At 49.9% G+C, this 10,536-nt stretch overlaps 1 protein-coding gene across 1 annotated transcript; it reads left to right on the top strand.

Moving 5' to 3' along the window:
• The first annotated feature begins 4,926 nt into the window (after positions 1 to 4,926).
• Positions 4,927 to 9,202, top strand: LOC119364918 (expansin-B17-like). Its single transcript, XM_037630489.1, has 4 exons — positions 4,927 to 5,465; positions 6,328 to 6,637; positions 7,241 to 7,370; positions 8,517 to 9,202. Exons 1-4 carry the CDS (start codon positions 5,264 to 5,266, stop codon positions 8,718 to 8,720), a joined length of 846 nt encoding a protein of 281 aa, XP_037486386.1. The 5' UTR covers positions 4,927 to 5,263; the 3' UTR covers positions 8,721 to 9,202.
• The last annotated feature ends 1,334 nt before the right edge of the window (positions 9,203 to 10,536 follow it).

Below are 10,536 nucleotides of genomic sequence, written 5' to 3'. Positions count from 1 at the left end.
TGAATAGAAGATTCATGGAAAGACGTCACTTACATGATACATGTAGCTAGAGAATCACAGTGCCCTCAATTGAAGTTTTATGTTCTCCACATTAGTGATCGCACTGAATCAAGAAGCAAAATGTCAGACAAACAGATTACCTAGAGTGAAGGCATCGGGTAAACAAATAATCTGAATCAAAAAGCTCACTAAAAACAGAATCAAAAAGCTAAATGCCAAACAGATTGAGTACTTTGCCTGGTATACATACTTGTCCCGCCTTGCATCAACCCCGTGCATGGTGGTGGCATCAACAACGTCATGAGCTCCTGCTGCCCTTGCATCGATAGAAAGGTTGTCATCGTCGGCGCCGCGCACCTCCGAACCAAGGATCCGTTTGGCATGGAGGAGAGCGCGATCAGATTGATGCATCCATCCCCAAACAACGAGCCAAGATAAAGAATATTATGACTGGGAGTTGTGTGTCCCCACTTTGTGTCTGCAACCACCTCCTTTCTACAGCTCCAAATCAGGGGAGCATCATTTCAAAAAAAAAAATCAGGGGAGCATCTCTTCGTTCCCAGCGAGACGGTCTATGCAGGTGCCGCCAGCGGTGGCGACGCCCCACCACAAAAGATTGTCTTCGAGCCGCGAGTTGCCGCACCCAACCCCAAGGACCTGCAGTTGGTAGATATTTATTGGGGAAAACAACCAATAAAGCATGACTGAAGTTTAAACTTTGCATAACTAAAAAGTAATCAATGTATCAAAGGATTTGATCTGTGGGCAGTTTCCTTTTTCCCAAGTAACAACGTCAAACTTTTCAGGGGAAGGGTATATACAATATTTACAAAACTAAATTCTTTCCACGTGTTTTTAAATCAATGGATCCTTCACCTAGTCCTTTTGCTATCTCCTACAAATTCTTTAAAGAGTACTACTACATTGCAGCAAAATAATGCAATACCTAGAGTTAAATCTATCAATTTTGGCACATACATACTTGCATGGTATTCTCCTCCTCTGTTAGCATTTCTCAGTCCAATTCGTGCCTGCATGAACATGGCGGCGACAAGAACACCCAACCCCAAGGACCTGCAGCACAAGAACACACAACATACATGGTGGCGAGATGGCGTGCTTCAACTGCAGTGAGTCCCCGGCCGTGGCCGGGTGCCCATTTGGTCGCGACGCAGCGCCTTCAGCGGTGGGCATCACGATGCCGTCATGGAGGCACAATCAGATCGACAAAACAATGTATCTACCTTGCCATCCATCCCAATACAGAATTGAGAGCTCCCGTGTGTACAATACCGACTGCTATAGTTGCTTGCCATCACAATTAACGAAGTAAAGCACATAGATAGAGGATAAGATTACAGCAATAAACTAAACAAGTTTAGCTTCTATTGGTGAAAGGCAACTGATGACCCTAACCGCAATTCTACACGCAATGATAACCTAAATTTACATCAATTCAACAAGGTTTGGACCATTCAATTTTGCTTGGCTATCACGACAATTTGGATAAACATGAAACATACAATTCCCATGACACCTATGAGCGCATCACATGTGCTTAAACATCAAGTTTATTGTAGATGGTCTAGAAATACTACACACAGAGTGGTACACATATATGCATAGAACAAAAAACAGAGCAAGTAACCGAGGGTAGTCAATGAGACTCACCCTGCAATCCAACGAACATGACGACGCTGGGCTTGCCCTTCTTGGGGGTGAAGGCCGGCTTCCCGGGATCCAGCATGTTGCAGAGCTCCGTGAAGACGACCTGCAGCGCGAAACAGAAACAAAGGCATCAACCTCTCGCGCAGCCGGCCGCCGCCCTCGTTGCCGCAGACGGAGGCTGCCTCCTCGCCGGATCGGGTCGGAGCGGCGTCCCAAGAGACAAGACGCACACGACCAGGTGGCGGACGACGAGTCAGGGGCCCTGACCAGGTAGGCGTGCAGGATGAGGTCGATGCCGGCAGGTGGGGCGGAGGGGCAGCAACGAAGGAGGAAGAGGTGGATCCGCGACGACAGCAATGGATCCACGAAGGCGGAGGCGTCCGAGGGGTCCCGCGGCGACGGCGGCGGCGGATCCACACGATGGATCCAAGAAGGCGGACGTGTGCGTCCAGATGGGGATATATGGATCGGGTTCGTTGTGCTAGTGGGGCGCCTTTGATGTGAGACCGAGGGCGGCGGCGAAGGGATGAGCGGCGGCGGCGAAGGGATGAAGGCGGCGACGAACGAGGGCAGGGAGTCTAGCGTGCGAGTCGTTCTCGCTCGAGGGCATGTGACGTCGCTCGTACGTGCGGGGTTTTTTTCGCTGGTTATTTTTCGTAGGTTTTTTTATCGCTGGTTAATTTACGTAGATTTTTTTTTCGTTGCTTGTCTCGGGCGCGATCGGTGGTTACGACCCGAAGAGCGCGGGGGCTGGTGGAGGACTCGGTACGTGGTTTTGTCGGTTCGTGGCGGGTCAGCGGGAGGTGGGAGCAAGCACCAAAGAAGTACCAAAAAAGACCGGGTAAGGTGGGACGAAAATAAAACCTGAAACGCGACCTACCAACTGAGACATTAAGAGTAGAGATTTCACAAATCTTACGTTAGTATCTTAGGCTCTGGCTCGAGGTTCGTGTTGGTATGTGGAACAAATTGGTTGCCAACCTGGGATATGAGGAAAATTGCTTTTGTAGACAGGACTAGTGAGATGGATGGCTTATTTACTGATTTTGTGCTTTAATCTGGTTTGGATTTTCTCCCCTGACTTGCTCTTCCTGTGTAGCTCAACACTGCATTGCTTGGTTCGTTTCCTTGCTTCCTTTGCTTGGCTCGGGGAGGAGAAGGTTAGGACTAGCAACAAGAACCTAAGGGTCTTGCGTCACGGCCTTTGCCCAGAAGGCGAAGAACCAAAACTAAATTATTTGTTTTTAACTTCTCCAAAATTACATGGTACATAACTATTATTAGACTTTAGATCTCAACCATTATAATGTAGATCAATTGATCTTTGCCAAGCTTTTATTTATATGTATACTACAAATCTATTTTCCAATCTAAGTACACAAAGTTTTCTTTTAAAGAGCTGAGTAAGTTATAAGAAAGAAGCAGGAGTCCGACTTCTCCTTTTGGTATTGAACATAATGACATGTGTTTTGATTGGACTCTTCCTTAGGGTCTTCTTTTTTTATTTGGATTCTTTTTTTAGTCTACCATAAGATGGTTACCGAAAACCTTGTGGTTGTCGTATTACGCAGCTAAGTTTTTTAATAGAAAGGCATTGATCTATCTGTAATTTTTTCAGAATGATATGTGACATGTTAAATTATTTATACATGGTAATATTTATAAGTAATGCTACATTTTTAAATCTCATCTGTTAATATGTGAAATTTATGGTTCAGATATTTTAATCTATGTGGTCAAACGTGATGGCTTGTTTGCCCTTTGTTTGAATTATTTAACACTACAAATATATGACATGTTAAACTATTTGCTCTGTATGTAGTCTGCGTTAGAATCTCGAAAAAGACTTATATTTAGGAATGGAGGGAGTAGATAACACCTGTGTAAAAATGCTTTCAGGTGTTATCTATCGTTTGTGATGCAGTGCAAAACTGTTGTATATTCTTAAACTACCTTCTTTTATTTTGTGCATTAGATGAGTCAGTATAGGTCATTCAATTACATTTTTTTTATCTAAATACATTGCAATTAAAGTGAAATTCAATTTTTCTACACATCTGAAATTTGACATGCATTATGTTTATATACGCAATAAGTAAGCTTTTAAAAAGCCCGTGCCAATTGAGTAAGTCTTATTGGCGGGAAAAATAGGCTATGTGTGTGTGTTAGAGAGAGAGGGAGGAAGAGGGAGAGAGGAGAGTGTGTATGTAAGGATTTAATGGTAAAAAAGGTCGTCAATATCGTAATATTGAACTCTTAAAATTAATGTGACCCCGTTGCAATGCACGGGAGCATACCGACGGCAGTTCCTTTCGCATAGTCAGTCGGCGACGGCCGGCTAGACACACTGTCGAATGTCGATCTGCGGACGCAGGAACGCTGGCAAATCCACGAACGACGCAGGGTACGTCTGCTCCGCGGTGATGCTGCCGTGGTGCACTAATCCGCGGTTTGACACCGGCGGGGGCGAGCTGTCGGCTGTTCGTGCTAAACCTGCTCGGGCATCCGGGTTTGAGAACCGGCTTTGTAAAGCCTGACCAGAAAAATGACAAGCCCAACTACGCGTCTACGCACAAAAGAAATTCGAGGACGTATTTGGCCCTGCTCGTTCGGGAGCGTCGAACGGAACGAAAATGAGAAGCTGATGCGTTATTCTTCGACTGATTGCGGACGCTGTGAGTGTGACCGTGAATGAACGAAGCGAGGAAGAAGAAGAAAACTGAACCGGGAAACGGGAATGCGATATGCGTTAACTGGCCGGACTGTACGGTGGCTCCATCGGCACCTCATGCGAATCGTTTCTGACACCAACGAACAAGTTGAGTACTCTAATCCGGCACACGCGGCATTATTGATCGATATGCTTTTTTTTAGGGGTGATCGATATGCTGTTTGTGAGATCTGCTCTTCTGAAACAGTGTTTCTGCTCGTGCGCTCTGTGCTTCCTGCCGGCGCAAAACGGCAACGGCCAAGCCAACTCACCAACCGACCGCACGGCGAGACGATCACGACCAACGGCCTGCCGTCTGCGCAACGGCGCTTGCGTGATCTCTCCTCGCCCGCCAAAGCTGGATCCGCACCCGCACTCGGTGCGATGGCCAGGCCAGGCGGAGGGCGACAAAAGGGTACGGTGAAAAGCGTGTCCATGCTTCATTTTGTTTCTCTCTCAACGAGCTCATTACGGCTTAGCCATGAACAAATATAAATTCTCTATCCTTTTCAGATCTCTCTCAGTCTATCTCTCTCGTTGCAAAAGTCATGGCCACCCATCACAGGCAATGAAGGCTCCCACATCCCATCAACACACTGGTCACCCGCACGTAGAGAGTGGTGGTCTCAGCAGTAGCACGATTCACCACCCTGGTACTACACGCCCAAGTGCCCACTCCCCTGCCCGTCCCGCGTTGCCATTTGTGCAGAGCAGCCAGCCCGGCAAGGAAGCCTCTCTGACCATCGGGACTCGGGATTTCTCGAAGCCATAAAAGAGAGGGCGAGGCCCCAAAAGGAGGAGGCTACCAACACTCACGTCCAAGCAGCCGCAGAGCCCGCCTCTAGTACCGCAAGGAAAGGAGGGGAAAGGAACCTGTTGCCCCCAATGGCTTCCTCGCGCGCCGCCGCCGCCCCCTTCGCGCTCTGCATTCTGCTTCTCGCGTCCCCCGCCGTCTCCGCCACATTCTTGTTCGACGACGGGAAGTCGGCGTCGAAGGGAAAAAGCAAGGACAAGGCGGCGGTCGACGTGGAGTGGCGGTCGGCCACCGCGACGTGGTACGGCGACGCCGAGGGCGACGGCAGCACCGGTAAAAGCTCTCAACTCGCCTCCGCTGACCGTCGTAGAGATAAGCTAGCTCCCGCATTGTTACAGTCCCTTGATTACTCCGGCGTCTGTTACTCTTGTTCTACTAGCGGGTTAAGATTAGTGCCTGGGCAGTGGTGGGTTGCAGCATCAGTACCTGGGCGAAGCAGAGCTCATCTGCCTTTCTTTTCTTTACCGGCTTCATGACTAGGATTGTTACTCCCAAAATACAGTACGCCTGGTACACATATCTGCTGTACAAAAATTATTGCTATCTGAGCCGTCCTATTCGCACCAGAGCTCTTTTTTTACCCTGGCATCAGAAGGCCTAGGTTTTTTTACCCTCTGTTGACATAGAAGGAGTATTGTTTTGGTAAAAAAAAAAGAAGAAGGATTGATTAGCTCTTCCCGTTGCGACATTTCTGGCGGGACGTCTGCATATCCCGTGAGATCCGGCAGGGAATTTCCGTGGGCCCCCACTGGACCGCCCTACACGAGTCAAGCGCAGAGGAACTCCGTGGCTTTACGATTCGTGCCGCCGGGCTTTCGGGGAGGCGACCGGCGAAGACGACCGTGCCAGGCTTCCCAATAACTTCTTTGCTCTGCTGGGGCAGTACCATATGGCTAAAATCTTGGCGATAAATGCTCTCTGCGCCTCCGTTCACGCGCTCCACCGACACCCCTGGTAACTTTGATGCTGCGTCCGTAACCCAGTGATCCATCGTACTCTGGCTGTTAGCCGCATTTACACTCTGAAGTCAGAGCACCGCAGTAACTGTATCGCAGTAGATTATCATCTCAGTTCCCGCCGGACGGAGGTCGGTTGATCCGGTTCTAATGGCGATGGACGTTCTTTTCTTCTTCAGGGGGAGCGTGCGGGTACGGGACGCTGGTGGACGTGGTGCCGATGAAGGCACGGGTGGGGTCGGTGAGCCCGGTGCTGTTCAAGGGCGGCGAGGGGTGCGGCGCCTGCTACAAGGTCAGGTGCCTCGACCACGGCATCTGCTCGCGCCGCGCCGTCACCGTCATCGTCACCGACGAGTGCCCCGGCGGCGGCCCCTGCGGCGGCGGCAACACGCACTTCGACCTCAGCGGCGCCGCCTTCAGCAGGATGGCCATCGCCGGCGCCGGGGCACACCTGCGCGACCGTGGGCAGCTCAAGGTGATCTACCGAAGGTGAGCGAGCAGCACGTACACTTCTTCATGTCTTTTTTAGTGCATTCTCAGACTGTTAGTAGTAGCAACTGGTTAAACTAATCAGCTTGGGCGCATGCCACAGTGGACAAGTAGCTCAAGGACAAAAACTCTCACTCCTGAAGCTATTAGCAGACTAAAAAATACTAGTTAGATGGGTCAGTCAGTGGACCGTTGTCGAAACAGGGCAGCTAACTGCTACTACTGTGGATCTGTGAATTTGGCCGTCGTATCTTGAAGCGCAGTGGGAATTAAATTATCCAGGGCCTTTAACCCTAACGGGCTCGCAGCTCACAGCTGTCTTAACTTGGATCTATCTGCTGCTGCTGAGTTACTCATGCCTCTGCGCATGCAACTCGGGCAGAGGTGCAGATGGATACCTGTCCCGTGGCATCTAACCTCTTGTCAAGATTCCTGGTCAATTCTTCCAGCTCCGTTCGTTAACCTATCTGACCATGGAAAAGCTGTCGTCTCTACCTATGTAATCCATTGCCGCACTGCATGTGTGTACATCCTTGAGATTTGGTGTTTCTTTTCCTTTCTTTAAGAAGAAACTGACCGGGGCAGCGTGTGTGTGTGCATCAGGACGGCGTGCAAGTACGGCGGGAAGAACATCGCGTTCCATGTGAACGAGGGGTCGACGAGCTTCTGGCTCTCGCTGCTCGTCGAGTTCGAGGACGGCGAGGGCGACATCGGGTCCATGCAGCTAAAGCAGGTACCCATTTTCTTCTTGTCAAGCTATTTTACTTTGGTGCATCGCCTTTTTTTCGGAAGAATTGACAAAGCGAATGGGGGTAAATCGAGTTATCTTTTGAGCCTTTCATTGCCTTTGGTGGTGGGAACAAGTTGGGTGGGTTGCATTGGACAAGTGCTTTATGTGAGTGCAAATGTGCAAGAGGACCCGGCGCATATTCTTTCCTTTGGGAAAATGCGTGCATGTGAGTTCGTCCTCCCACTTTGATGTGGTCGGAGACATATTGCACTGTTGCCTGCTTTTGCCCTCGTGCCTCTGCTCGCTAGCTAGCATTTGTACTGTCGTTGGCTAGGCATTTAGGCCCATGTCGTGTCCTTTGCACAACAACCCTGAGGTTCTAGAATGAAACTTTTCACAGACTAGTAATAGAGCAGTATTACAGCAAGTGAAACCACACGTAGCAGATATCTAAGCTTCGCAAATGCTGTATTATTGCCCGAAACTAAGCTTTGTAAACATGCCAATGAACTGCCAAGAGACGACACTGGAAATCAGCCAAGAAAGCATGCCGCTACTTTCTTGCATTGTCTACCGCACAATGTCACACTGTCAAATCCTTGACTGAAGACACCCTACATGATTGCATTTCGCCATATGATTCCCATTTGGAGCATACAAAGTATCCGATGCTCTTTTTTTGGGACAAATGTAAAGTATCCAATGTAGGTGGCAGCACCGAAAGATGAAGCGTGAACCCTGTCCCGGAACTCCACTGCCCTGCGCTTGCCTAATGATGCTGCCGCTTTACCTCAGGTCTCGCTCGCTGTCAAGTACTCCTAGTAGGACTGAAGACCAAAGAGGCCGGGCATGCGGCTCTGCCACTTGCTCTTGCACCTGCTAATGCTTTCATCTCGTGGTTGTTTTAGCCTGACACCCCATCCTGCGCACCGCGGCACGCCCTTGACCGTGCGTTTGCTTTGCCCGGCCTCGTGCACTTGGCATCCAAAGATTCTGGAGCCCAGGCCCAGCGTTTGCGACGATGTTGCGCTGTAAAGCTAGCTTCAGGCTCTGCTAGTGGTCGTTGTGCTCTGTGTATCTATGAGATTTATCAGTGTTCGCTAGTGCTTATGATGTGTGTGCTTTTGTTCACGTGGTGCGTGGCTGCAGGCGAACTCGGCGAAGTGGCTGGACATGAAGCACGTGTGGGGTGCCACGTGGTGCCTCTACGGGGGCCCCACGGCCGGCCCGTTCTCCGTGAGGCTGACGACGCTGTCCGCCCCCAAGACGCTCACGGCCCGCGACGTCATCCCCAGGAACTGGGCGCCCAAGGGCACCTACTCCTCCCGCCTCAACTTCGAGGCCTCTCTCTGATCTCGATCTTACCACCACGGATGGCGGAGGGCCGGGCCACGTTTTATCGGCCCGGGATGGAGCGAAGGCAGGCCCACATGGCGCTCTGTTGGAGTTGGACGTACGTAGATTGTGTTTTGTTGCAGCTTAAACTGGTCTGATGATCGCCTAGTCGTAAGCTAGTGGCGCGGTGTGAGTAGTTTTGGATCAGGAGGTGAGTGATCTGGGTGCGAAGCAGCCATCCTCTCCAAAAAGGAGAGAGAGCGTATGCTGCTGGGAATACGATGCGGAAGCCGATTGGGAGGGTTTTGGACCCCTCTTGGTTGCCGCTTCACTCCTGCTGTCGTGTGCTGTTTTTATCTTTTATTTTCTGTTTTGTTTGCATGTTTGTTTTGCCTTGGTTAGTTGAATTGAAGGGCTCGCGACAAATGTGTTTCGCTTCTTCAAATGGTGGACTTGTATCGAGATCAGAATTCCTGCTTTTTCGCGTTTCTCTCTTCTTATGGACATGCGTGTTTGTTTGGACTACTCAGAGAAGACACCTTCCGTGTGAATGTTCACCTCTCCAGTTCTTTTTTTCAAGTATACACCACAAAAAGGTGCACAAGTAAGCGTCAAGCAGCTGATACCGACGACTACAGCGAAAAGACAACTTGCGTAGCTGAACCTCAAGCCACAAATGGCGAGAAGGCAACACTCGGAGATCAAGGACTGCGTGACAACCAACAGCGGACACGAAGACAGCACTACCCTGACTTCAACTCAAGCTGGGTCAACGCACCCTCCGCCCGTAGTGCAGCAACGGTCGATTGAAATTGAGAGAATAAGCTAAATAATATTAAAATGAGAGAATGAGCTAAATAATTTTAACTTTACTAAAGGAATCAGCAAGTGAACAGCAGGAACCAACCGGACTCAAAGAAGATGCCACCCAAGAGATTCTGATGATGGTGTACGTTGCGCCCGGAGAGTCCATGCCCACAATGGTAACCATCACCGAGACAATTTGCCCAAAACCCCGCCGAAGAGTTGAAGACGCCACCACCTCCAATATCAACTTTCATAGGCTCGTTGAGCACCCATGCAACCTTCAAGGAAAGGACAACCCTGGGGGGCGTTGTTGCTTGGCCAGAGACCCGACCTAAGGTTTTGACCGGTACCCGAGCAGGGCATGAACATGGGCAAATGATGCCTCCAAGGAGGATACGACACCCACAAGCATCATCGTCGTCTATAACAATTGCCGCTTTGAATGGATTTCTCCAGGCCTAGTGTGTAACCTAGCAAACCGCCAGAGCAGTGTCATCTGGAGGCGAGCGAGGAAGCCGTCGACTTGGCACCTGCTGCGTGGAGGAGAGTCGCCCTCCGTTGTCGGAGACGTGGGAGACGCTGGTGGCCATGGCCGCTGCCGCTGCGCCGGCCCGCAACTTTGCCGCTAGGACCGGCCACAACCAGTTGGGTGGCTACCGCGCCGCCGCCAGTCACCAACTCACGTACCGCGCTAGGTCGGGAGCCCGTCACACCGAATCCACATGCCGTTGATTACCCACCAGTGTGGGGATTTATTGTAGACCTCTTCGATAAGTAAGAGTGTCGAACCCAATGAGAAGCGGAAAGATTTGGTTTATGAAAACAAGTAAGGAATTATTATTAAAGTTGCAAAGATTGTCTGATGACTACTTTAATCACTAGAATAATTGCAAGAATGTAATTTGTAACAAAAGTGTAATGGTGCAGCAAATGTCCCAATTCTTACCTGTGCTAAGGAAAAGTGGGTTGTATTAATTATAAGGATCAAATCGCTCTCGAGGATGCGCGGGGATTTCACTAAGTTGTT

Source organism: Triticum dicoccoides, chromosome 2B, assembly GCF_002162155.2.
Source record: "Triticum dicoccoides isolate Atlit2015 ecotype Zavitan chromosome 2B, WEW_v2.0, whole genome shotgun sequence".
NCBI classification, from domain to species: Eukaryota; Viridiplantae; Streptophyta; class Magnoliopsida; order Poales; family Poaceae; genus Triticum; species Triticum dicoccoides.
The sequence above is the reverse complement of the archived record's forward strand: the minus strand, read 5'-3'. Positions and strand labels throughout refer to the sequence as shown.